The sequence below is a fragment of the Clupea harengus genome, chromosome 9 (assembly GCF_900700415.2).
Source record: "Clupea harengus chromosome 9, Ch_v2.0.2, whole genome shotgun sequence".
NCBI classification, from domain to species: domain Eukaryota; kingdom Metazoa; phylum Chordata; class Actinopteri; order Clupeiformes; family Clupeidae; genus Clupea; species Clupea harengus.
The window spans coordinates 885,592-913,406 of NC_045160.1; the positions used below are offsets into that span (position 1 = coordinate 885,592).

General features: G+C 47.5%; 1 protein-coding gene across 10 annotated transcripts in view; it reads right to left on the bottom strand.

Moving 5' to 3' along the window:
- Positions 1–27,815, bottom strand: part of tenm4 (teneurin transmembrane protein 4) — a 174,837-nt gene that overhangs the window by 43,933 nt on the left and 103,089 nt on the right. For 5 of the 10 annotated variants that reach the window (XM_031572996.2, XM_031572993.2, XM_031572994.2 and 2 more), the window contains 9 exons: positions 25,346–25,372; positions 22,060–22,206; positions 20,048–20,264; positions 14,440–14,559; positions 10,650–10,911; positions 7,753–8,020; positions 7,057–7,200; positions 5,323–5,572; positions 4,175–4,195 (listed from right to left, as the gene is read on the bottom strand). In XM_031572996.2, the coding sequence (XP_031428856.1) occupies positions 4,175–4,195; positions 5,323–5,572; positions 7,057–7,200; positions 7,753–8,020; positions 10,650–10,911; positions 14,440–14,559; positions 20,048–20,264; positions 22,060–22,206; positions 25,346–25,372 (1,456 nt within the window). The remainder of the gene's footprint in view (positions 1–4,174; positions 4,196–5,322; positions 5,573–7,056; positions 7,201–7,752; positions 8,021–10,649; positions 10,912–14,439; positions 14,560–20,047; positions 20,265–22,059; positions 22,207–25,345; positions 25,373–27,815) is intronic. The other 5 variants (XM_042708659.1, XM_012830933.3, XM_031572990.2 and 2 more) reach the window with 3 other exon arrangements.

Genomic DNA, 27,815 nt, shown 5'->3' on the forward strand with positions numbered 1-27,815 from the left:
GTTGAAAAGAACGTCTGTCCGGAACCTGCCGTGCATTCAGCCCTCTGGCGGCCCTATTGCAGGCATGGGACATGAAACACACGGCAGGACACGGTCAGCAGCTCTTGTGGGGCTTCCTTAAGGAGACATGAGACATACACACACACACACACACACACACACACACACACACACACCACTCTATAAACACATTATGCTGCTATTCTCTGGCATAAGGAAAGAAAAAAAGGTGGTACTAGTAAAAAAAAGAAAAAAGGAGGAAAAAGAAATGGGTCTACGCCAGAAAAAAGTATACCCCCATCTCCTCTCCTGACCGCTTCACCCTACCCCCTCATTCCCCCTTACACAACAGAGAAGGCGCCTGACATGGTAATCCTTCATATCTACACAGGGGGTTACCGAACATGAAGGGCTGACAAAATGGGCCCAATCAGAGAGGAGAGAGAGCGCCGGCTACCTGCTAAAAGCCCCAAACAGGAAAAGTCACACAGAGCACCCCTATTTGAGCGAGAGAGAGAACGAGACAAAAAAAAGAGAAAGAGAAAGAGGGGGAGTATAGAATATATATTTAACAGTGAGAGTGATAGATAGAGGGAAAGAAGGCATGTAAAGGAAGTAGGAAATAAAGAATCGACAAAGAAAAAATAAATGAAATAAAAAACCGTTGTGGGTCTAAATGCGGGAATAAAAAGAGAAGGTGTGGGGCGTAATTGCTGCACTCTGCTGGGCGCTCGAGGTGGTCGAGGCTCTCCTGTTATGGAACCAACCCAATTTGGACATTTACTTTCCTGCCTGCCCTGCCAGCCAGCAGCCGGATTAAATCATTTCTGGTCCCCGTGCTCCGCTCCTCAAACTCAGTGTGATATGTGTGCCATATATGGCACTTTTACCGTTCTCCTATTTTTACCTTCCTCTCCTATGATGTGTGCGCTGATATACTGCCTGATGTGCATGTGTGTGTGTGGGTGAACTGTCTTGTTGTGTTTCAGTGCACACATGTGAATGAGAAATGGGAATGCTGGATATGAGCAAAATATGTACAGAGCCATTCATACCTTTGAATTATGGGACATGATGATGATGATCCACAGGCCTGTGACGGCTCTGATGAGTGACCTAGAACTATGTGAGGGATCTGCAATCTGAGGATACGGTCATGTAAACGCCTTGCGTGTGTGCATACACCCTAAATCCTAGGGATGGGTTTCCCAAGAATGTCAGATGCAGAGCGACGGTGTTTCATAATACTACTGGGCAGATGATCACCCAAGGACACACCATTCTTCTGCAGTTTAGCCATTAGAATTCCTTGTTCACATTACCAGCAAATCTGCTATAATTTGCTACCACTTATAACTTTGAATTAAGAAGTCAATAGCTTGTTATGATAACACTTGCAGAAATTCATGACCAAAACATGAATTTCTGCATCTCCAGTGGCTTAAAGCACAACATTAAGACAAACTCATAATTGTATTGGAGATGATGAAGTGGGTGCCCAAAATACTTGTTTGTCTAATTTCAAATGAGGCCTCGCTAGAAAAACAAAACAAAACAAAGCTCCTGTGTGCACAAACAAAGCGATGACTGACTTCCTGCCTGGTGGCACCTTAAAGATGACTTCAGTCATGCGGCCCTGACGCAGCACAGTTCTGCCAAACACCATCATCATTATCGCCCAACCTGTCTGAGGAGCAGGCTTCAAATAGGATTAGAAGGGAGGAACAGGAGCGGAAAAAATAAGAGGGAGAAAGAGCGAGGGAAAGGAGGAGAGAGAGAGAGAGAGAGGATTGGAGAGAGATTGTGGATACGAGAAAAAGAGAGAGAAAAGAGGCAGAAAGAGTGAAAGAGAAAGATGAAGAAAGAGAGAGAGAGAGAGAGAGGGGGAGAGAGAGGCGGTTAAAACGACCTTTTTTTCTGGAGGCATGAGAGTGCCAAAGCCCATCTCCTCATGACTGCACGAGCAGGGGGCACCAGTAGGTCCGTGGCACTGTCAGCTCCGATACATTACTGCTCATGACAATTGACCTTCTGTGGATGGGTGAAAACAGGACACTTTTGCCTGACCGGGGGCTACCCTGTCACATCCTACCCACTGACCGAACTGACTGACTTTTTCCCCCCTCCTCCCTTTTTAGTTTAAAGGTTTCTACTTGGAACAACCTTTGTCCATAACAAAATAAAAGGCAGACTTAAAAGAAGAGAGAGAGAGAGAGAGAGAGAAAGGAAGAGAGAGAAGGAGGGAACATAAAAAAATAGGAAACAAATGCCTCTGTCTATCCTACAAGGCTTAGCCTATATTTTTTCTTTCGCAGCGATTGGGTGGGTTGGTGGGAAACGAGAGGAGAGGAGAGGAGAGGAGAGAGGAGTGCTCCTGGCGGGTGCGGCGAAACGAGGAGAACGGTCTGACTTTCAGCCACGGCAGCCGCGGACTCCATCTATATTCACCAACGGCGCGGCGCAGGGTTTGGTGGAGATAATTGGATTTCCCTGCATGCTGCTGTAACAGTGTGGGACACGGGGTGGGTGTGGAGTCAGGTTATGTTCGTGTGCGCCTGTCTGTGTCTCTGTCTGCGTGTGTGTATGTTTCTGTGTGTGTGTGTGTGTGTGTGTGTGTGTGTGAGGGAAGGGCCAGCAGTATAAGTGCTTGGACTAACTCGGGGTCACCACACACGGCAATGGGATCATCTTGTTTGCTCCAGTCCCAGAGCACACACCCCAGCGACCCCTGGCCAACTATCTGACAGCGCTTCCTCCTGAATTTGTCCACGGATGAATGTTGTTCCGTGAGAAAATCTTTCACGAGTTCTGGAGCTTTTCACTCCCCCCCCCCACCCCTTTCCCTGCTATCTCAGGAGTTAGAAGATAGCTGGCATATCTGCCAAACGGCTTGCATGAACTCCGATAAGGAGAGATACTTAAAAAAAAAAGCAAGCCTTTCCTTTAACATCACTGTGGCTCAGACAGTCATGCCTGTACTAGTTATCTGGCCTATCTTCACACTCTGTCAGCAAAGGCTGGGAGTCTGGATGCGAGCAATAAAACGCAGTGTTGCATCTCTGAAGGATAAACAGAATTGATACCTGAATCCAAATAAAACTGCATGTTCGGGTCAATCCCATTTTTGTCATAGGGGATGTCATTCCTTCCGTGTCCGTGTGAGAGAGCGAGAGTGAGCAAGAGTGTGTGTGGGTGTACGAGTGTATCTATGTGGGTTGACAGTTGGAGACGAGGTGGTGATGTCCGCGTGTTCGCCGTATCGTCTGTTGTTACCACCTGAGCGAGTGAGCAACAGACGCGACGCGTCACCTCCCTTTTGTCTCCAGAGTGGCGGTAACGGCAGAGGCACCAGCGGAGGCGGAGGCGGTCGCCATGGGAGCCACGACCCTCTGAAGTAGAAATCAATCGGTGACTCCTAACCCGCGCAGGCCTTTATTTAAAAGTGTGTGTGTGTGGCAGGAACTCCCCTGGGCACCTGAGTGCAGCGCTCATCAACTGTCAGTCACACAGCAAGAGCGAGCCATCGCCCGTGTGAAGCTTGACTGACAGCCGGAACGATTATGAGGGCTCCTCTGAGCGTCTCGGCTACAAATGTATTTCAAACTGCAGCTTATATTTACAGTGTCTTATAGTCGGCAAAGCTCCATTAATGCGGTTATTTATCGTCGTATGATAGGTGCTGTTTGTGTTGTGTTGTTTTCTCCTGAAGTTTGTGGTGATAAGCATATTCTGAGGAGGTATGTGAATAAACAATAGAAAACAAACAAAAAAACAACTGGTAAATGGGCAATGCCATGTTTCACTAAATGTCACCCTACCCTTGGTGGAGCTGAACTTGTTTGCGAGGCGGAAGAGAGTGATTATGTTCTTTACAAAAGCTCTCCCACCTGGGGGGGCAGGGGGTACTGGCTATTTCAAACCTGTTACAGAGCTTAGACTGAGTACACAACTACTGTTTGTTTACCCCCCTCCTTCCTTCAGAATTACACAGATGACATTTGCTGGATTTTTGCTGGTGTGTGTTAATGAAGCTACAGCAGCAACACAGTACGCAGACCATGGGAGGCCATCAGGCAAAGCTCCGTCATTCATTAACACCAAACACTTGTGACGCAGAATAAAGTGGATATAAAAAACACCACCAGAGACGTTCACACAGTTGATGGCATCTTACCTATGCTTGAAATCTTTATTTCTGTCCACATAAAGAAGCGCAGCGGATGAGGAAAGAGAGAGGCATGAGAGATAAAGTGTTAGTCGTACAAGTTAGTATTCAGTGTGTGGTACTCCATATGCTGTGCCAGCAAATTATAACACAGAATAATGTAATTATAAGATTTGCATACACTGTGCCAAGTAGCATTATATTACTTTTGTGTTCCCATCACAATAACCCCCCAAAAGGGTTCTTTAAATCAGCTAATTGAAAATATTTAATGCTTTGTTACTACCCCACAACACTGAATACCAACCTTGAAATTAAACTCTAAACTTCATTACAAATCAACTTTATTATAAATATGAGTAGATACTGCAAATAAAACTCAATCTAAACAGAAGGCATCATTACTGTACAGTCTCACCAAGCTTAAGGCTGCTGTAAGCTTTTTGAAATACATATTCCGATAGATACATTTCAACATCCTGGCCGTGTTAGCCAATCAGGTAACTCCCGTACGCACATCCAAGAAAATGGTCAAGTCAGTTGGAAGTGATCAAGAAGTGGTAATATCGCTTACAGCATCTTTAAGCTAGGGCATCTGTGGCGGACATTTATAGGAGAGCAAATCCAGAGAGGTTAGTAGGAACTGGCTACAGGCAAAATTTCAGTAAGTCCTATAAAAGCCTTTCAAAAAGGCACCATGGCCTACTTCTAAGCACAGGTGACTATATCAGGACTGTCCATGCTGGGCCCTGGGAGAAGCTACTTAGAACTTAGTGATGGTGCTCACTGGTCTGTGACCCATGAAGACATGCAAAAGGAAGACCATGCAGCAGACAACACGTGCAACACATGTGGGAAATATCGTGTCCATGTGGGTGTTACATACTTACATGTGTGCTTGCAAATGTTGTGTGTGCGAGTGAGTGTGTTATACAATATATATATATATGTTTACAAGTAGGAATACTGAAGTGTCATCTGTTGACAAATGCATTTGTATGGTACCCTGTATTTTTAGGAATGGGTGTGTGATTTTGCCAGCTTGCAGTAGCTCAGTAGTCAATCAGTGTCAATGTGCATCTTTGCATCTCTGTGTGTGTGTGTGTGTGTGTGTGTGTGTGTGTGTGTGTGTGTGTGTGTGTGTGTGTGTGTGTTACCTGAGCTCCAGCACACTGGTGACGTTGCCCGTGGTGAAGACCCGTCGAACGTAGTTGAAGTCGCCTACGTACAGGCTGCCGTCCGAGCCACATGCCAGCGCCACCGGAGCCAGCAGCTTGTTGCCGTCCGCCAGGCCGTTACAGCTGGGGCAGGAAATGCTCCGCCTCCGTCCGTTACCCATGATGCTCCCAATCACAGGGGGCTGCTGGGAAATGAACACATTCTCGCCGTTGCCTTTGTGGAGGATGCCTGTGTGTGTGTGGGAGATACAGAAACAGAGAGGAAGGGATGGGGAGGGGAGAAGAGAATTCATAACTCGATCCTGTTTTTGATTCAATGATTCAATTTCTGACACTCCCACACAGAAGCTGCTTGACTGGGTAAGTGTGTGAGTGTCGGTGTGAGTGTGTGTGTGTGTGTGCGTGTGTGTGTGTGTGTGTGTGTGTGTGTGTGTGTGAGTGTGTCGGGGAAGGAGCCGGGCAAATGCTGCCACGCATGAGGGCTGATACGGCTCCACCTAAAACCTCATCACGGCAGCAAAACAAGTGTGAATCTCGCTGGAGCTGAACAGCCCTCCTTCATAGTGAGTGGCTCAGAGTACTGTATGTATTAACAAAACAAAAAAAAATCAAAAACCCTACATTTTACGTTCGTTTCAATAGACTACTGCAACTGCTTTCGCCTTCGCTACGCAACTCCTCCTTTTTCTTACCCTCTCTCTCTTTTTCTTACTCTCTCTCTCACTCTCTCTTTCCTTTGCTTTGCTTTATTTCTTTTCGTCTCTATCTCAGGCCACCTGTGGACAGCCATGAAGAGCCCCAGAGGCCCTCAGCCTATCCGCAGCGGGTGGAGCCCAGCCAAGCGTCCCCTCCGCCCTGGATTGGATTTGGAGAGGGCTGTCGTGAGTCAGCGGTCAAATTAAAGCCAACTGAAAATACTTGAGTGTAAACAGGAAGAACTGGCGGAGGCACAGGTAATGAATGACTGCAGTGGGGGGAGGGGGTGGCAGCAAGGGAGAGCTGAGAGAAATGGACAGATGCTGAAAGACCAAAAGTTAGAGGGAGAGAAAGAAAGAACAGCGGAAAAAGGAGGAGGCAAGGTAATTTAAGAGAAATAAGAGAGAGAGAGAGAGAGAGAGAGAGAGAGAGAGAGAGAGTGAGAAACAGAGCGAGGTGGTGGAGGCAGCTTCAGGCTCTGGTGCAGAGGCTCTGTTTGTGGGGGTGGGTGGTGTGTGATGGAGCGAAGGATGGGTGGGCCACCTGCTCAAGCTGCTCTCATACACACACGCCTCATTTGCTCTGATGAGGCCCGTTGGCAGGCTGAGGGGATTTCCTGCTCATGGGCCAGGCATAGGACGTGTGGTGTACGGTGTGTGGTTGCCTACTCTTCCATTCAAAAACCGGAAACTGACCTCTGCCACCCAATATGTAGCCAAGCTACGAAAACGTATGAGTCTCAGTGAACATACGGAACAGCTCCGATTAATCACAATGGCAGACATGACCATAAGCGGAAAGCGCTATGAAGCTAAATAATTCAGTTGAGCAATTCAGCAATTAAGAAAGTACATAAAGAAACATTGTGAAAGTACCTTCTATTTCGGTGGAATGAACACTCAATTTAGAAGTCTGCAACCCAGTTAAATAGTTATATGTTTTTTATGTAAAAGCCAGATCAAAAGAAAATGGTGTCTGTAACATGTTTGCCAATTAGAACACGAGTGCATTACTCACCACTCTGGATGTTCAGGGCATGGTGCTTGTCCAGGGACCATCCGCCCAGCTTGGAGGCTGTGGTCTCGTAGCCCTGCAGGACAGCCGTCCTCTTCTCCCAGAGGATGATGTCTGGACAGGACTCGTACTCGTACCCCACGGACACTGGGGGAGACGGGGAGAGGGAGCAAAGAGCAGCTCAGAGCGGGCTCATGTTCACCAGAGAGAGAGAGAGAGAGAGAGAGAGATAGAGAGAGAGAGAGAGAGAGAGAGAGAGAGAGTACCCGCCAGCCAGTGTGCCACCTTGGCTGCGTAAGGGGGACATTAACTCCAGACACACTTTAACACTCCTCTGTAATCATGTCAGTAGAGGTGACTATGTGCACTTGAGAGGGGAATGCGTGCCAAGATGGAGACAGCACAGTGTGTGTGGGTGTCCAGCTTTTTGGCTGCCTGTCAACATAGAGTGCATTTTCCATACACTTTAACACTTCTTCCACTGCGGCTCATGTCAAATCAAAAGGCGTGGCTGTTGGTTTATCCAAATGCCTTACTTCTGGGGGAATAAAATGCCATTTAAGATGTGCTACGCTTCTGTCAAACATTATTTAAATGCAAAAACACACACCTGATCCAAGGACAAAATGCTGACAGTTAAAAGAGTGGAAAAGCTAACATGGAAGAGACAAGCCATGCGAAGTTGGCTTTCAGGCTTACCGAAGGTCTCAGACAGGCCGTACACTTTCTGGCTGTAGACGTCAGTCTTGTCCCACAAAAAGTCGTAGACCAGGTTGGGCGCGGCGGGGAACCACTTCCTGAAGAGGCGTCCCTCTACGGCCACCATCAGGTGTACCTTCATCAGGTTGAAGGGGATGATGGTGTGGGTGAGGGTCACCCGCAGGAGCGACTTGTAGCCCGGGGTCCGGCTGCTCAGGTAACTGAGTCGCATGTCCGTGCCAGGGATCCGCACTTCCGACTTCAAGGCCTGGGAAACATGGGAATTTGGATCGGTCAACATTCATTTAAAACAGAGCTGCAGCATTGGCATTCTAGACTTTTCTCAGTCTTACAGACTGCTGGGAAAAGATTAGGGTGCACTCTTCTTTAAGTAAACTGTGTAGCTCTCCAAGAGGAATATGTGGCTAATTAACACAAATTAATTAAAAAAACACTAACCCGCATGTGAAAGTAATTAGAGGATGTAATTAGAGAAAGAATGCCATATACGAGGAGGTTATTATGTGTTAATGTTTGTTAATTATATCTTCTTTGGACTTTTCAATCCCACACTCACCAAGTCTAAATATTGCTGAATGTACTGTGCGTATTTCCAAGATTTTAAACAAAGTTGAAAGCATAACCTTGCACTCAAGTCTTTAACGGTTGTCCGTCTTACTGACCATTATTGACCTATTTAAGTTGATCAGAGAGAACATGATCAACCTGAAAACTGGAGGTGATGTAGGCCTTTTTAGTTAGTCTACATTTTCTTTGACTTTCAAGTGGAAGGCTTGGAATCTAAATTCAGTCTGCTTGTAGCACTTGACCTAACCGCTTCACCTGCTTGTACACGTAACCTTTTGAGTGCTTTGAAATAACTTTTCTTTTTCAGACTGGTGTTTTCTCTACCAGCTCATCAATACCGTCCAATCTATATCTGACCACTGTGCGGCGTCTGAAGCCCGTACGCATTGACTGTCTACAGCCAGCCCTCCAGCTGTTTAGGAAGGCTGCTGTGAGGTACCTTTCACTCCCTCTCTCTCTGCGCTTTCACTCGTACTGTATATTCTTTTTTTGTACAGGCAACCAGCAGGAGCACTGAGGTTCAAAAGGTGCCCTCCCCCCCCCCCACCACCACCACCACTGCTCTCAGAGATGCCTGCTGCGCCGGTCTGATTAAGTCACTCCAACTCACCTGCACAACGAGGTCATGGCTGACCAATTAATGCCGCAGACGGCCGTACCCGGCTGGAAGCACAGGCAGTCAAGGTGGTCTGTGATTATTAACATGCCTGCGCTGCTAAATGTCAGGGGGTGGTCTGTGTGTGTGTGTGTGTGCGTGGGGGGGGGGGGGGCTTTGAGATTGATCAGAATGACCCTTTAGAGAGAGGTGGCAAATTGGCCAATGTGGGACAGTGGGGGAAGTGGGCAGAGAGAGAGAGAGTGTGTGTGTGTGTGTGTGTGTATGTGTGTGTGTGTGTGTGTGTGTGTGTGTGTGTGTGTGTGTGTGTGTGTGTGTGTGTGTGTGTTTGTATTGGGCGGAATAGAAGAGCCTCCTGAAGTTATTAATAGTCCAGACTGCAGGCCAGATAGAGTGGGAAGTCATTAATCTTGTAAACCAACATTGAAGACAAAGTAATTTTCGAAGGTGATTGGGGGGATGGGGGAAGGAAGGTGCATGGGTATAGATACACACACACACACACACACACACACACAGTTGTAAAGGGTAGGGGCAGGACTAATGTGGACATGCACACACATGGAATGAACATGGGAAGAAAGCAACAGTAACTCACACAGGGGTGCACACGCACACTCACACTGAACAATAATTATCACAACAGGAATAATAGCCTTCACTTTCCCCACGCAAACGGCATCTATGGGGGGAGAAAAAGATATCCGTGGACACCCAGGTCTCCTTTTTCCTGGCAAAATGTAATTATCGACACACTGCAAAGAGCTGGCACAATACGTGTGGCAAATTGGAGTCGGTAGCCTCCGACCAATTACGCGCCGGAGATAAAATCACGCCGCTGCCACTTGGCTGAGTTACTATTCCACACGGGGCATGATGTACGCTCTCCCGCAATCTCCCCGACTTCATCACGCGGCCTCCGGCCCTCTATCACCGCCTGCCAGACGGCCGCCGTGAATCACCGCAACCCGCCGCACTCGGTGATGTGCCGTGTGGCAGTGCCGACGGTGAAATGGATCGGAAGGGACTGGAGAGTGTGTTTGACAGGAATGGGGTGGGGTGGGGGGATGTGGGTGTGAGAAAGAGAGAGAGTTGCGTGGGCAGGAGTGGAGTGAAGGTAGCTGTGAATCATGGGAGTGGCCTGGTGGCGGTGATGTGTTTGTGGATGAAAATGGATGCTGGGGGGGGGGGGGGGGGGGGGGGGGTTAGGTGATGCCAGGAGGGGTGGAGAGGCGCTGGCGGTAAATCATGGGTGTGCTGCTGGGGATGAGGAGAAGATGGGGAGAAGAGGGAGAGATGGATGGAGTAGAGTGGAGTGCAGTTTGAGGTAGGGATACAGTGGGATGAGAGTGGGGGGGGTGGGTGGGAGTGAGATCGGAGTCCATTGGATTTGAAGCGAGTTTACTGAAGAGAGTTTTGGGTGGAAGGGAGCTGGAAGCGTAGGGCGATGATGGCCAACCTCCGATGTAGATGAGGATAGTGGATAGGAGAGAGGATGGGGTGGATGAGAATGAGTGTGGTGACTAGACGACTGAGGGTTTATGGTTGGAGGTAAATTGGGGTGTCTGATACTGGAGGACATGGGCAGCAGTGAAGCCGAGGGGGATGTGGTTTGGTAAGAGTCAGGTTGAGGCCAGAAAGATAGTTTGGTGTAGATTGGACGGGGGGTCCAGTTGGAGGGGGGGGGTCTTACCTGAATTTCAGGTACAATGTAGCCCCTCTCCACGCAGGTCCCAGCGAAGGCGGTGAGCGGAGCGGGTGCCACCACGGGGCTGGGCCTGGCGAAGCTGCTCAGGTCACAGCTGGGGATGTCATTGACCTCGTGGCGCATGACGACTGTGTCCATGACGAAGAAGCGCCCCCACGGCAACCACAAGGTGTGCTCCTGGGTGATGAAGGGAGCACGCTCAAAGCGCAGGGCGATGGCCACACCTCCGCTGGCGACCAGGTCGAAGCTGAAAGAGACAACCAGAGCACTCAGGGACAAAAGTCTCACACTGTGGCCCCGCCAATTAATTCGTGATTTTCAACACTTATTACACGCTGCTTACGCATTCTCTCCGCGCACAACAAAGCAGCAGTAGAAGAGTTCACCACAGGGCAGTCCATGCAAAAGGTTCAGTTAATTCACCGAAATCACACTCAGCTAATGTGCTACTTATTAATTACTAATAAAAAAAAATAATAATCGCATTTTACCATAAAGGCATGGCATTTTTCTCTCCCACTAAAAGAAACACCAAAAGGATTACATGATTGTTGTAACTAATTATAACACTAAATGAGAGTCTATGGTTGAAGCAATGCTGTTCCGCCAGTTAGTCCTTTATCTATGTGGCACACAATATGCACGAAATACAATGGAATTATATAGCCGTCTTGATATATTGAGCTTTGAGTCGGAGAAATTATAATGGAATCAGCTGAATGGGTTTCTGCAGAAATCCATTATTCTCTGAGGGGGGAAGTAAGAATGCAGACATATTCATGTGCGCGATAGAAGCCCTCGCCATCAGGTTAAAGCCGCAACCGATTGTACCCCGTTTAAAAACGGGGGCGCCTCGTGAGTGGGGGGATGAAATTTGTCGGTCGGGAGAGAAGCGGGCGCCTGCGGCTTAATCAATCCCCTGATAATATATGGAGTCCGTCCTATTTTGTGCCTGGCAGTAAAATCGGGCTCAATTGTGTTACATTCTCTCTGCAGCTTTCCTCGTGGATGTAACCCCATCAGTCCTGGCTAAAACAGGCACCTGAGGCATAAACACATCCTCCGACTGCAAACGGAGGCAGGAGACGCGACAGACCACCTGCATGCCTGACACACCTACGACAAAAAAGCCCTGCTCTTGTTTTTTTTTTTTAAATAGGCAATTAGCACCTGGTCATCTTAAGGCCCCAGGGAGAAGGGCCCGTGCCAGGAGACAAGGTCCCTGCGCCACTTCAGCACTTTCACAGTGCCTGAACATTAATTCAGGCCCATTGCATGTTGTTTCTCTACAACAGGGAAAAAAGCTAGTTTATGGCCACAGTTCCAATTACACACCCACACGAACCCACATAGCCACACACTCACATTCTCTGTCCTGTAAACAAAGGTCAGCTTTGCCCTTGTTGCGGTGTCCTTGCCTTTTTTGTGGATTCTCTGTGTGTGTATGTGTGTGTAGTGTGTGCATGTGCATGTATGTGTAAGCATGTGGTATATGGAACCAACGCTGTGCTCTTGAAGGTCTTGCACTTACTAATGCAGTCCAATAGACGCCTGATCTGCAGTATCCCTACATACTACACACTGAAACACACACACACACACACACACACACACGCGCGCGCGCACACACACACACACCACACACACACGCTCACGCATAACATACACACAGGGCGGGGTTGCTGATCGATGTGCAATTCAACAGGACCATTATCAATCACGGCAGAGCAGACACCCTCTGGGCATGCAGTCCTCCTCCAGCACAGCCGTGCTCTCACTGCTGCTCAGGGTCTGAAGGAATGTCATTATCACCGTTTACTCACCAAGCGTGCGTCACACCACTTCTGAGACAATATACTGGCGCCACAGATTAATAATCGAAAACAGTGATTAAAATTATTTAAGGTCGACAGCTCTGAAAGCTGTCTCTGGTGCAAGGAATCCTTCATTACTGTGAAACTGACAGCATAAGGGAATAGATAAGCTGTATGTTTTTTTTGTGTTTTTTTGTTTGTTTTGTTTGTTTGCGTTTTTGTTTGTTTTTTGTGTGTTTTCTTTAGGCGCAAAGCCCAAGAGTAACCTGTGCCCTGTCTGACACCTACAAACACAACAGACCCGCTATTACCCCCAGAAAACTCAAAGGAATAGGAATTCTTGCAGATAGACGAGGAGGTAATCTGGCGAGGCAAAGCCTCGTGGACGACGAAGAACACATCATAAAAATGCGTGAGCAGCAGACAGCCTGGGCATGAGGGGGGGAAGTGGCTGAACAGGTGCTTTTCTGATTTCACGCTGCACTGAGCCTGTTCACGCTGATTGCAGGGGAGTTGCAGCTGAAGACCGTGCCTGTGTTTACGAGCGGGACTGGGAGATGGAGTAGTGTTTACAGGTATGCTGAGGAAGTGTGGAAGAGACAGAGAGACAGAGAGAGAGAGAAGCATTGAGAGGGAAATAAAGGAAGAGAAGAGAGGGAAAGACAAAAGGAGAGAGGGACAGAGAGGAACGCAGGGAGTGTTAAGGAGTGCGAGTAGACTAAAGAGAGACGAGGGAGGCGAAGGGAGGCAGAACTAACGGGAGAACTCTGGGGAGAGACGGAGAAAAGAGGAGAAGATGGAAAAGAAGGAGAAGTGCTGGGAGTAGCCTGTGGCGTGAGCGGGTGAAGAGGTGTGGAGCGGATAAAGGGAGGCAAAGAGAGAGAGAGAGAAAAAAAACACCCTTCATGTTAGAGGAGGAAAATAAAAAGAACGAGAGCGAGGCACGGAGGGGTGTGAAAATCACAGACAGCAAATGAAGGTGAAGAACTGAAGCGAGAAGAAAAGGGACCGGGCCCCAGTTAATCAGAGAAAAGAGAGAGAGAGAGAGAAAAAAGAAGGAGAGAAAGAGAGGGGAAAGAAGAAGGAGAGAGGAGGGGTGTGGGTGAGCGCTGACAGATGTGAAGGGCTGGAAAAGAGGAGGGGACTTGACTGGGATCTGAAAGACACTACACTGAATAACTGTGATAAAGAGCCGCTTCACAAGTCTGCGTTAACAACAAGGAGAGAGACAGAGAGAAAGGAAGACAGATGGACAGGTATGAGATGGAGGGGGAAAGAGAAGAAAGAGAGAGCGAGAGGAGGGAAGAGTGCCGATGGAAAAGGGTAAAAAAAAAAAGCCAAGATGTCAGTGTCTCGAGCTCGAACATGTGAGTTCTTACAACCCAGTACCCAACAGGTGTGTGATCGTCTCTCTCCTACCTACTGCAGGTGAGGTGAGGTGAGATGAGTATAAATAGACTTGGAGTGTGACTGCAAATGTGTTCATCACATCGGAGCCGGTCGGAGATTATACACCACGCAGCCATATTAATTGATCTAGACACTTACAAGTGAGGATTTTATGGAGTTGTGACAAAGTGTGTGTGCAGTGCGTATGCGTGCGCATAAATATTCTCGCTGAGATGCTTCTTGATTTTGATGCTCATTTTGACATGAAGATAAATCCTCACAAAACACTGGAAAAAGAAGCATACAACACTGCATATTCTCCAAATAATAAATATACCAATACTGGAAACATGTATTACTATGGCGCAAATCTTTCTGATCACTGACAACAAAGTAGATCTTTTATACCCCCTCCTCCATTTCAACATTTCCTATAATCCATATTTGAAGCCTTTTATAGGACACAACAAATGGGAAGCTAGAGATACACAATGTGTTTGTGTCTGACAGTATACGCTTATGTGTATGTGTAAATATGCATGTGTGTGCGAGAGTGAGAAAGAGTGACTCACCTGCCATCTTGTCTGGTGATGGTGTAGCCATAGGTAGGGTTATTAATAAAGCTGATGTTCACTCCCACCAGTGGGGTGCTGTCGGAAGTCACCACTTGTCCACGGATAACACAGGCATGACTGTAACACACACACACAGACACACACACACACACGTCAGTGACTTTGCGTTCTCTCTCCCTCACTTCTTATCGCAGTAGTCCTTCATTATCTAAATAACGAAATGAAAAAAAAAACAAAGCAACAGCTTTAAAGGAGGCCTCTGTGGGGTTTCCTGCCTTAAAACACACAGTTAATGAGAGGCAAACAAGATGGTGGAGCATTCGCCGCAATGTCTAATTAAAAACAGGAGCCCTTTATTTATGTTTGTAAAGCCTGCTTTCTATACGGGAGAGCAGCACAGCTGCACCGCAGCGCTTAACTTGCCTTGAGCGCTGGAGAGACTTAAAAGTGAAAATCCACCGTTTCACATGCTATCTGGTACAAGTGCGGTGCCCTGGCCAATAAATCAATGTTAAAAGAGTCAATCAGACCCTGCCGCGGCTTGTGCGGGGTGTGTATGCGGGGAGAGGTTTTGCTCCAGTGACTTTCCACCACCGTCTCTCGCCACTATTATTATAAAAGCTCTATTTATTACAGCAAGCTGTGTGATGAGTGCTGGAGAAAAAAAAGTATTTCCCTAAGCAATCACTCCATCTTTTCTGTTCAATTAGACTGTGGGCATATTTTTCTACCCCCCTCCCCTCTCTCTCTCTCTCTCTCTCCCTCCCTCCCTCCCTTTCTCTCTGCAGTCCCTCCCTGCTCACTTTAAATGCATTGGATCTTAAACATTGCCTCGCACTGGAAACAATTAACACTGGCGTGTAAGTGACTGCCCTCGCCTCGTCCTTACTTGAGGCAAGAGCATTCACCCAATGAGAACCCGGGTCCCAGGGAACCCAGCTTTATGCTAATTCCGGCAGCCGCTTCCCCTTCGGAAGACCTTGGCTGCACTGCGGCCATAAACAACCCAGGAGGAGATCCGGTGGCCGCCGCACCTGGTACTGCAACACCAGCAACACAGGCCACCATTTCACCAACAGCGCATCTCAAATGAAATTACAGGCAAGTCGAAAAGAGATGAAAAAAAATAATCTCCCTCGACGACTGAGGCTGTGAGTGTTTAGCGAAAGAGTTTATTTTAGAAAAGCTCTTTTGATAGGGCCAGAGGTGGCCTTCGAGCAACCTTCAGATTTTTACAGTGTAAACTGGAGCTCCCTCTCTACCAAGCCTCGTGAAAAAGCCACACGAGGGGACGATTTGTCACCAAGAACCAACGATTTAAATATCTTTAAATGCAGGCGGAGGCTTTCGTGTGCCAGAAAATGAGTGAAAGTGAGTGAGTGAGAGAAAGAAAGAACGAAAGAATGAGTGAGGGGAAAAGAGCGACAGAGAAAAGCGTGAAGGCATCACTAAACTTCTTGGCAGGCAAAACTCATCGCGCTGCAGAACGCGAGGCACATAAAAGTCGAAGGAGATATGACTGTGTTGCAAAATGTTTATCGCTCGTTGCCCAGCCTTTTGTGGAACAAATAGGAGTTTGTTTGTTCTTCGCTGGTGTGTTTTTGTTTTGAGAAGATATTTTGTGTGGGGTTGTTGTGTTCCTCTAGAGATAATGGAGCTGAATCCTATTAGCGAGGAGCGACATAACAATTCATCTTAACGTTGGTAGATTGAGACTTATTCCTGGAAGCCCTCTGTTAAGCGCTCACCTCGGAGACAAGCACGTATCGCGGTAGCGCGCAGATGTGGCTGGCAAATTAAAACATCGCACAGCACAAGGGGCCGGGCCCACGAGAGACTAACTTCTGTCCAGTCAAGGCAAAAGGCCTCATAACCAGTTACTGACACGATCTCTTGCCTCACGCCACTGTGCCTTTGGCCGTTTGCACAAGCGCACCGTGCAGCCGCCATTGCTTGAAGTGCACTTTATAAATCTTTAATGCACAGGGGGTTGCATAAGTGTGCTTCAGCATCATGTGGCCAGACCAAGCTGATAAAGACCCATTTAGCACTAATGTAATGTCATCATCCCAGCCCAACCTAATGACATTAACACTGGTAGGTACAAGCGGGTAAAGAGATCGGCCTCCTCTCCCTCCCTCCCTCTGGCTTTTAGGCTCCCTCTCCTTCTCCCTCTCATCTTCGGCAGTACAAATCTTTTCCATTTTTCTGGTAGTCTACGTGTGGAAACACACTAAATGGAGATGCCATCTCCGGCACTCTTCCTCTCTATCACCGCTGAATGAAATTCAGAGGGCGAGGGCACTCTGCGGGAGCAAACAAACAACTTGACCTGAGCTGCCGGGCAAGTAATGACATTAATGGGCCTGTAATGACCTGCGCCAGGCAGTTGAATTAATGCATGTAATGATGGAAAATGCATCTGGGAGTGGAGGGGACCTGGTGTGGAGTGGAGGGGAGAGGAGGATGGAGGCTTAAAATGTGTTAGAGTTCTCGTTTTTTATTTTTTTAAATCATGCGCAGTCTGACAAATTGAAACGGCTGAAACGTCCAGAGAAAACTGCCAGAGGCACTTTGATTTGGAGGATTTCAGCGAGTGTATCTGACATGCAATTGGCCAATACAATGTCACGTGCTAGTCAGAGACATGAACATGGCTCCGGCAACATGGCACTCTGCTCCTCTGTTCTGCTTGACTTGTTGCACAGCCTGATGCGCTTAGATGGATGCTTTGCTTGTTCTTTGATGGCACACCATGTTCGAGTGTGCAAGGAGGAGAAACGACATCAAAGGATGTTAGCAAAAAGGCGGCGATAAAGACAACATGCCTGCATAGCAGTAATCATACTGACAACGACAGAACAATGTTTTACAATATGCTTTTCGATTCTTATACCGGAACCGCAATCAAGTCATTTGAATGAACATTCAGAGGTCTCATTCAGTGGAAAAGCTTATGTCTAAGTCTGGGCTGTGAATGGCATGTAGGCGGCTTTATTATATGGAAGAAAGCCTGATTTGTGTGACTTCCTTCTTTATCGTTTTCTTGTAGTCAGGTGAGTCATGCATTCATATACGCACTGCATGCAGGAAGTGAGCGTGGGGACTGAATAAAATGAGGGTGAGGGATCAGTAGGACTTATCAGGTGACCTCAGAGGTATGAGAACACATAGAGAAACTCTCCACCTGTGTGTGTGTGTGTGTGTGTGTGTGTGTGTGTGTGTGTGTGTGTGTGTGTGTGTGCGGGGGGTTGCAGTGCATGGGGGATGGGGAATGAATAACGCACATGAATAATATATAACGACTTGATATTTTTAGGCGAGTCCAGAACTCCAATCTCGAAGCACATCGCCAGGCCTTTCGATCTTTATTTATTTATGCCGCATTTTCTTGAGAGAGAGCAGGTGAGAGAGGGGCAGAGAGAGAGACAGAGAGAGAGAGAGAGAGAGAGAGAGAGAGAGAGAGAGAGGACACTGCCCAAAGCCTCTTCCTCATAATGGAGAGATCCAGGGAAACAGTGGTGAGTCTCCCACTCTCCCTGAATGTCACACAAATGTCATGAATGGAAAATGTCACATAGCATTAGGAGTACATTTGAGGAGTATCAATCAAGAGGCGCTTTCCCGCTTTCCCACACTCTTGACTCGCCTTTTCAGGGGCTGTGGAACAGCGTGGGCAATTCATCAAAGATTCTGACATCAAGTGACTGAAAAAAGTGACCGACTTCCTGAGGTACTTCGGTGAAGCCGAAGACCCGAACAAGAAAGGGCCTGAGACACACACACACCCACACAGCTTACGGGACATTCTTCTTTGTGCTTTTTTTTTTTTTTTTGGCCATCGACTCTGAAGAACCAGTGATAAAACTTGTGAGGCTCAACTTTGAAGAAGTTCAGGCACAAGTTCAGAATCATTAGAGGGGGGACTGGGAGAAGGGATGCCAGCCTGCCAGCAAGCTATTCCAGTCCCTGTATCATTAGTTTCATTGGATCTGGCAATCCTCCATGTGGAGCTAGGGGGATCATACTATGATTCATTTAGAATAATCTCAAAAGCGATTGGATCAGATGTGTAGATACGATCATACAATGCATTCAGAAAGTATTCAGACCCCTTTATTATTATTTTTACATTTTGTTATGTTTCAGCCTCTTTTTAAAATTGTTTAAATTCATAATTGCCCTCATCGATCAGAATATTTTCTAAATGCTTATTATAAAAAAAAGATCGTCTTGGCTCTCCGCACCTAAATGTATTGGCTAAGCTGTACGGGCACAAAAGTTGATAGTAACACGATACTAAGCGAACTACAGTGGAAGGAAATGATCGTGCCGGAGCACACAAGCACTTCTAAACATCCATTTCCTCCTGAGGAACAAAGCAGTGTGCCGAGCCTTGGCTAAAAATAGAGCTTTCTGAAACCCCAGGACCTCTATGGCACATTATGCCTTCTGCCTGAAGGGGATGAGGCAGAAAAGAAAGACCAGACAACACCATAAAAGGCCTCCACACAAAAACAGAGAGAAAGAGAGAGAGAGAGAGACAGAGACAGAGAGAGAGAGAGAGGAAAAGAGCGATGAACGCTCTTTTTGTTGTTCTTTTTCGCCTATGATTTTCTTAAAAGAGGAGGAGAGCAGAGTATCCCGGAGATGTCAAACTGAAACGTTATTTTCTTCTTGTCATTTTTTTTCTCCCCCTTTTGGTTTGTTTCAGGGGGAAATAATAAAGAATGAGATGAGAGGAAAATCCATAAGCAGTGTAGATGCAAATAAGGCACGCAAAATCTCACGAGCGATTAAAGATGAAAGGAACATAAGATGAATGGATGCGGGTGTAAAAAAGAAATAAAGAAAGATGTGTGAGGGAGGGAGTGTGAGTGTGTGTGTGAGGGCGATGATTTGGGTGGTGGTGGTGGGGGGGGGGCGCGTTGATGCAAAGCCTCGTTAGTCAACAGTCACTTGGGAAGCAGCGACAGCGAAAACTGCAGAAAAATGAAAGCCTCCTGCATCCAGCGGTGGTCAGGACTGGAGCATCACTAGCTGCCTGTCGCCGGGGAAAGACAGCTGAGCCTCTGAGGCAGCCACACGGTGATGGGGGAAGGGGGGGGGGGGGGATTGGAGCGTGGGTGGGGTAGGGGGGGGGGGGCGGCGATGAGGAAAAATCTACATGGAAACGGAATGTCTGAGATGCCAGGGGGGAAATGCTACAACTCCCGCTCTCCCTGCTCTGGTTTACAAACGGGCACGCTGATCTTCCAATGCCACCGCGACAACAAGTCCCTCAGCTGTGCTCGACACCGGGGCGCGTCCCCACAGAGCAGGAATCTAGAGCAGCTTGTCAGAAGTAACTAACCCCAATGTGATGCCCAAAGTAATATTAATGCGGTAGTCAAAAGAGTCACTTGATGTTTGTATACCACTTATATCAAGAGTGTCAACAGAACATCTGTAAAAAAGGTCGCACTCAAATCCAAACAAAAGATAAACAGTCTTTTTCAACTGGAATTATCATATTTTGACATGCACATGTAGCTCTCCATGCACATGAGAACCGTCTCGTTTTCTCGATGTAAACCGCTTCACCTTCTCCTTGAGGCAAACTCACCTGCCATCAAAAGGGTTAGACCCGGGGATGACGTGGGTGCTGTCTCGGCCAATCAGGAAGTGGATGCGCTCGTAGAAGGACTGCAGAGTGCTTTGGCCCGAGGAGATCTGGGTCTCCTGGATGATGTCCAGGGGGTCAGGCGAGCCCACACACAGGGACGTGGTGTGGCAGGAGGCCTGCAGACAGCAGTCAGGGTCCATGCAATCCACCAGACCATCTGCACCAGTGAGGAGGAGGGGGAAGATGAGGGAGGAAGAGGAAGAGGAGGGAAGAACGCAAGATCCGACCAATAGTCAAAAGCCAGATTCCGATTCAAGTGAAAATTCACATTTAAATTCATGTCAACACATTCACATTTCATTTACATTAACGTTAGAGATGTACAAATGTACAGCTCAAGTTTCTATTAATATGTAGATGAAGCTTCACCTGTCAGTAAAGAAAACAAATATTTCTCTGCCTTGAAAGGCTTGATTTCATGCATTTAGACACGAGTACACGAGCAACGATAAAAAAACTGTACTGTTTAAACAAAAGCAAAAATAAATCTTCACTGGTTCTACAGTTAAATCGATTCATTTTTTTTACATCTGGAAAAAACTTTGTTGACTTTAACTTTGTCGATTATATTTGTCTTACAGCAGAGATGGATTTTGATTGACTTTTCACTTAAGACTGGCAGTGCACATAGAGAGTCTGCAGTCTGGCAAACCCCTCTGTGTCTAATTTGCATTTTGAGGAGAGATTTATTCCTGTGGTGCTCTTTTTCGCCTTTTCTTGAGGACCTATGGAGGGAAATGATTACTGTGGTCATTCCATTCTGCTTGTGAAGTTGTGTGATTTGGGCTGTCACTCAAAGCCTGTTGCTTTTGGGCAAACTGTACCCCCACTCATTTGTACACCCCCCCCCGCCTTCTTGAGCACAGCTTCTCTCCACACCTCCACCTTATTCATCCATTCTTCCTCCTCTACTTCTCCTATCCCCAACCCCCCACCCAACCATTGCACTCCTTCCCTCTAGTGATTCGGCTGAAATAATGCAAGACTGCCGGCTCGGCTGTGAAGAGCTGCACGTCTTACTCCTGCTGAAGTGGGTCATCTCTCAGTCTCTCTTCCCCCATGTTCTCTTTCTCTCCCCATCTCCCTCTCTCTCTCTCCCTACCCTCTCTCATACACACACACACACACACACACACTGTCCCTCTCCCTCTCCCTCTCAGGAACCTCTTCTGGCCAGATGGGTGATAAAAATAAAACCCCTGCTGTCAGAAGTCACTCAGTTCTGTGCCACTGTAGCCTCCCTGCCTGCCGCAGAGAGAGAGGAGAGAGAGAGAGAGAGAGAGTGATAGAGAGAGAGAGAGAGAGTGATATAGAGAGAGAGAGAAGGGGGGGGGTGAGAGACAGAGATGCACACAGATTCTGTCTACTCAACTGGAGTCTGCCTTTATTTGTTCCGGCACTGGTGCAGATGCATGTTGCTTTTTTGGCGCTTCGTGACAGGACCGAGATGGTGGCAATTTGGAAGGCACACACAGGAAGGGGGTCGCGCCTGGTGCATGCTGGGAGACTGCTGCCAAACTAGTTCAGGACGTGTCGAGGCTAACTCTCCCCTACCTGATTTCCCTATTCTAACATGAGGTTGAGCCAGACCACCTGCGACCCAGGCAGGCCCGCACATATCTAGTCTACTTAAGGTGATGGCTACTACCCGGCAGATGAGACGCCTGATTGAGTCCAGCAGTGCAGACAGGCTGGGACACTCCTACAGCACTCAACACTCGCTTTCTCACCATTCGGTTTGGAACGGTCACAACACCAGTGTGCCTTGAGGAACTTCTACACATAACCTTTGAGAAAGTGTTGATGGTACAGAACTCAAAACCACTATAAGCTGAGCTGGAATTGGGTCAAAAAGATGCTTGACAAGTCTTTTTGACATACATAATAAAAGTGATACAACTGACATTTTCAGAGTAGGGAAATGTAGCTTTAGTTCAGGGGGGTGATCTCACCTCCGTCGTTGTCCTTGCCGTCGCTACAGGCCGTTTCCATGGAGGTGTCACACCCTGCTCCGCGCCAGCCCAGCTGGCACACGCAGTACCAGCCGTTATTACCCAGTGTGCACCTGCCGTTGCCGTGGCACAGACCGGGACATCCCTCTGTGCAGAAAATGAGCAAAACAGCGATGAACTAAGGAAATAACACAAACTAAATCGACCAATGACCAAAAAAAACATACACACAAACAAACATACATACAAACATACATACAGACAAACAACGGCAAAAGTTTGAAAGCAGAGAAAAAACGAAGAAGGACAGAAAAAAGAAAAGGAGGAAAAAGGAGAATAACACCCCGCCATAGCCAAATCTCCCACTATAGAAGAAGAACAATTTCGGAGGAAAAGAAACTTTGAATAATGGGTGGTAGTGGAGAAGTAATAATAGGGCCCGACTTGAGGTGATTCATTTAATATACCTTTTGTTAAGCCTCTCATATCCTTTGGAAGTGAATTCCCACTGCAGAGATGGTCTAAATCAATATCAGCTCATTAGAAGCACACAATAGATGGAGGTGAGCTTCGGAGAGAGATAAGACCCAGGCGATGGGACTCTACACACTTACTTACTCCACCATTCACCATTCCCCTTGAACAGGGGAGAGGAGGGGAGGTTAGGGAGGGGGGGGGGGGGGTGAGAGATTCATTATCAGTGTTGGCGCTAATGTTGTGAGGTGCTTGTCAATACCGTTTTTCTCCCCACCCGCCCCAATCCTTGTTACGGTTTGTGATTAAATCTCGGATTTAAGGATGCTGCAGGCTTAATATGTTATTTTTTTTGTGTGTGTGTGTTTTTAACTTAAAGTATTACTCACATTACTCAAATCATTCAGCTTTGGGTTTTTGCACTTATTCAAATGTGAGGATGTATGGAATGTCTTCAGAAGGAGGAATGAAATGTGTCTCCTGGTTATCAAAGGAAAGATTGGGGAGGTGGGGAACAGAGAAGGAGGCTGTGATGAGACACAGCTGAGGCCGCCTGATTGTAAGAATGCAGGTGGCAGGGGAAGAAGCCGGTCCAAACTTCAATACGGCACAGTGTGGCACACACAAACACAACCACACACACACAGGCCCCTCTTTTTCTTCTTCAAAATGCATCCTTCTACTTTGTGGCCTGTCACTCAATGGCACCCCGATAGCGCTCGATTCTTTTTATTTTTTATTTATTTCTTTCGCTCTCTTTCTTCCTCTCGCCTCCTCCCCTGCTTCCCTCTACTCATCTTCTGCCGTTTGACTCAATTCCCCCGGATGCAAACAGCGTCGGAGAGGGCGCTAATCCCGTTAGCGTTAGTGTAACATCCGCGTTGTTTTTCACGCGAGCGCCCGGACCAGATGAGTGGAGATGTGCGACAGATACCTGCACCGCCGCTGCTCAAGCAGCCGATACATCACAAAGAATGACAAGGTGGGAGAGGAAAGGGTGTAAAAAAAAAAGAAAAAAAAGCGAGAGAGGGAGAAAAAAACAGACAGCGGCGATGAAAGGTGTTTCGTGATGAGACGAACGGGAAGACAGGTTGGTTTTTCTCAGCGATGGCGTGTCACGAAGAAAGACTTTGGTTAGAGGGCTGAGTGGTTGGGAATATTCTAAGAGATGTTTCATGTGTGCTTAGTGCTCTTCTGGCCCTCTGTGCAGTGGAATAAATAAAACTCCAAAGCAGTTTATTAATAAAAACAGACTGAGAGGATTTAAAGCACTCGTAGGACCAATAGAACCTGCATGTGTAGTGAAGGAAGATTTAAATATCATTTTCTTTGCATTTACTTGTGTGTGTGTGTGTGTGTGTGTGTGTGTGTGTGTGTGTGTGTGTGTGTGTGAGGTTGGGAGGGGGCATTTAGTGCACTCATTGACTTGACAGAAGTAAGGGGCTCCTGTTCCATTGGAATAGGCACACTACATAACTCCCCCACCTACCCAGGCCCCCCATCATTATAAAAACCACATACTGGGCAAATACCATCATGCACTAGCAGTGGGCTCTCTAGCAGCAGGTTGAGGGTGTGATACGACTGGGATAATAGTGAATCACACTCCTCTCCGCCTGGGCTGGCACACAGTCAGTGTCAATGGCATGCCTGTGAGCCAGAGAGAGGGGGCCCTGTGGAGATACGGCTGTCTGAGGAAGGTCCTGGGCCTCAGGGCTAGCTAGTGGCTAATGCTAATGCCAGAGGAGGTCCCTCGTGGCTGAGACTGCACAGGTGGCCCTGCACTGGATGCGAGGTGTGTGTGTGTGTGTGTGTAAATCACAGGTAGAGACAGTCAGTAGGGAAAGAGAATGAAATGGTCCAAAGAAAGAGAAGAAAGAGAAACACTGAGAGAGAGAGTGGGTCAGAGACAAAGAGACAGGCAGGTAAAGAAAATTGGTCAAGAGAATGAGAGAGAGAGAGAGAGAGCGCGTGGGAGAGAGTCAGAGGAGCAGAATTGGGGCCTCCAGATCCCCCCTCTGCGCTGGTCCCCTCTGGTGTGGTGATGCTATCAGAGCCCCGACACACATCCTCACATCTCAGGCCTTCCGCACACGCTCACGGGCTTCATCCATTATGGATAAGGCAGGTTAGAGAGAACAGCCAACCCAATACCCCCCCCAGAGCCCCAGCCCAACCCTCCACTCCCTTCAGCACCACAAACACCCCTGGCAAGAGAGAGAGGGAGACAGAGAGAGAGAGAGAGAGAGAGACAGAGAGAGAGAAAGAGAGATAGAGTGAGCAACTGAGATGTAGAGAGAGAAGGGAGGGAGAGAATGATACAAAGACTGAGGGAGGGTAATGGAGAAGTGAGAGATATAAAGAGAGAGAGAGAGGATGAAACCAGAGTGAGAAGGGAGGGAGGAGAGACATAGAGAGAAACAGAGTGATAAAGAGAGTACTAAGAAGGGCCTAGCCCGAATGAGATGCTTCAACCCGGTGCGAAAGTGCTAAGTGGAAACTGCTGTATGACGGGGTAACACCAAAGTCGATGGGGGAGGGTGATTCGTTATAACAGGAGACTTCTGCAGAGGTGGGGGTGTGGAGGGGAGTGTGTGTGTGTGTGGGGGGGGGGGGGGTAGTGTATGGGGCATGTGTCGGCACAGGGAAGCAATATGGCCTGTGGATATGGTTTATGTAGGCCTCGATAGAGTTACAGCAGCGGGGGGAGGGGGGGGGATTTCACGGAAAAAAAGGAGAAAGAGAAAGAGGAAGACAGTGAGGAAGGAGGGTCGGGAAGAAGGGAGTAAGGAAGGAAGGAGGTATGCCATACCTTTCACTACCTTATCCAGATAGTGAGCTTAGGGGAAGATAAAAGACAGGACATTTAAGGGAGGATCGAACAGTGCTGATTCTGTGACAACACACACACACACACACTCATGCGCACTCACGCGCACACACACGTGCACACACCCGCACACACATGCACACAGAGGACGGTAAGGCGTGGTGGTTAGGTAAGGCGGCTTGCGCACAATCACACACATACACACAGTGGAAAGATGCAAGGGAAACCGACCACATGCATTTAAAAGCAAACAATACCCATAGCTAGCACAGTGGAAAAGGTATGGTGTGTATGTGTGTGTGTGTTTGAGACAAAGAGAAAGATAGAGAGAGAGGGAGGGAGAGGGAGACACAGACAGAGAGAAAATAGGACAGTTGAAGAGAAATGTAAACATTGAAAAGAACATTTGAATCCAACCCTGTTTACCGAGTGAAAGAGACTTTCAGTCCCATCACAGGAATGAAACACTAAGGCCGGTCCTCTGACAGCTCAAAGCACAGGGCGGAATAGGGCGCTTTAGTCCTTCTAATCCTGCAAGACTTTCAACTAGAAAGTGCCGGCTCCCCACCTACCCTCACTAAAAGGGCCTGCTGTGTTGCTGAGTTTGTTTGCCGGTGATTTTTGTAATATATGTATCTATATACAGTATATATAAAATAATAATACATATAAAAGCTTTGCCTGAGCGGCATCCGTTTCATCCCGCCAAGCATCTACATCTGTGGCGCAACGTCACTCCTTCTCAGAGACTCTGCCTTTGAAGCAACGTCAGAGTGATTTGGGGGCTGGGAAACACAGAGCAGTCCTTAACTACCAGTGGGGTTGGAAAAAATTGGATTTTTTTTTTTTTATCTCTAATGGTCCTTCAGAAGCTGGACTTGGAGAGGAACAAGCTGCGTTGTGATGTGACGTTCCACAACAAGGAGTCTAGGCCAATGACGGCGCAGCTTTTCCAGAGCCACACACAGAGGCTCAGATCCTATCGGACAAAAAAATAGTAATCCGAGCCTTGTTTACCGAGCCTCGTCACGATAACGAGAACTGATTGAAAACGGAGAGGGGGGAGAACCTTGAGCATACTGACATCGGGATCCACTGGTTGGGCTGTGTGTGCTTGTGTCTCCGTGTGGCGGATATGAAACGCATGTTAATAATACATGCCTGAGCGTATAAAACATTCACCGGCAGGGCTGGCACTCGCTCCGCGCTCGCTTTAGCCGGGGTCTTTAAAGACGGGGCTTCTCGGCTGAGGGATCCTGCACCGGGAAAGAAAACTGCTGCGCTAAGCAACACTGGAGCACTGAAACGCAGCTCGGAAACTAGAATTTTGCAGGTTTCTTTCTCTTACCTGTCTGCATGTCCCTCGTAAACAACATTAAAAGGTCACGATGGTAATTCTTTTTCCCTACTCTGTTCCTCTCTCTTTTTCCTCTCTCATCACACACACATTAGGCTGCTGCAAGGGTTGCTATTTCGCTCTGTTACTGTGCAGGGATTGGTTCGTAAATGTTCTTCAGAGTGAAAATGAAAGAGGGAAAGAAAGTGAGAGAGGGAGAGAGACAGAGAGAACATGTGAAGAGAATAAAAGACAATACGTTTCTTCAGACGAATGGCTTGGGACGTGCTTTTTCCCAGTCCCACTGGACTGCATTTACTTTGGACTGCTTGAAAGAACACGGAGCTTCAGAACCCACATAAAGCAAAGACCTCAAATGAAAAACAAACAAACAAAAAAACTTTAAAAAAAACAAACAAAGAAATAAAGAATCAAACCAATGGACCAATGACACCCATGAATGGGAATGGGGAAAAAAAAGGTTTTTCCTTTGCCAAAGTTTTTCTTATTTGGCAAGGTCTCAGCTCACCAAGTGAGAGGGAACATGTTTTGACAGCTCTACTGATAAATAGCCCAGGTCTTGAGTTTGTAAACTCTTCGATTGGAAACTATACCATGCGTCAAAAGAGAAAATACGGAAACAAACGCATCAATTCTCTACCAGTTTTCGTACACAGAATTTAAGGCTGAGGTCTTTTATAATATTAAAAAAAACAAAAAAAAACACAAGTTTGTGTTCCAAACAAATGTGAGGACACCTGCGGACCTTTTTAGGCTGTTTAGGCTGTCTCCTCGGCTGTGATATTAAGAGCCTGCTTGCTGGTCCATGTCACAAACAAATCCAGCACTGGCTCGATGGCTGTCTGCCAAGTTTAGCTCAGAGGATGAGATTGATCCTGACCATTAAACACCAAGCTAAAGCTAAGGCTCTCTCCCTCCTTTGTTTCCTCTTGCTCTCTCTCTCAATTTCCCTTTGTCTCTCTCTAACTCTGTCTGTCTGTCTGTCTGTCTGTCTGTCTGTCCGTCTCTCTCTCTCTCCCTCTCCCACTTTCTCACTTTCTCCCTCTAACTCTGTCCGTCTGTCCGTCCCTCTCTCTCTCTCTCTCTCTCTCTCTC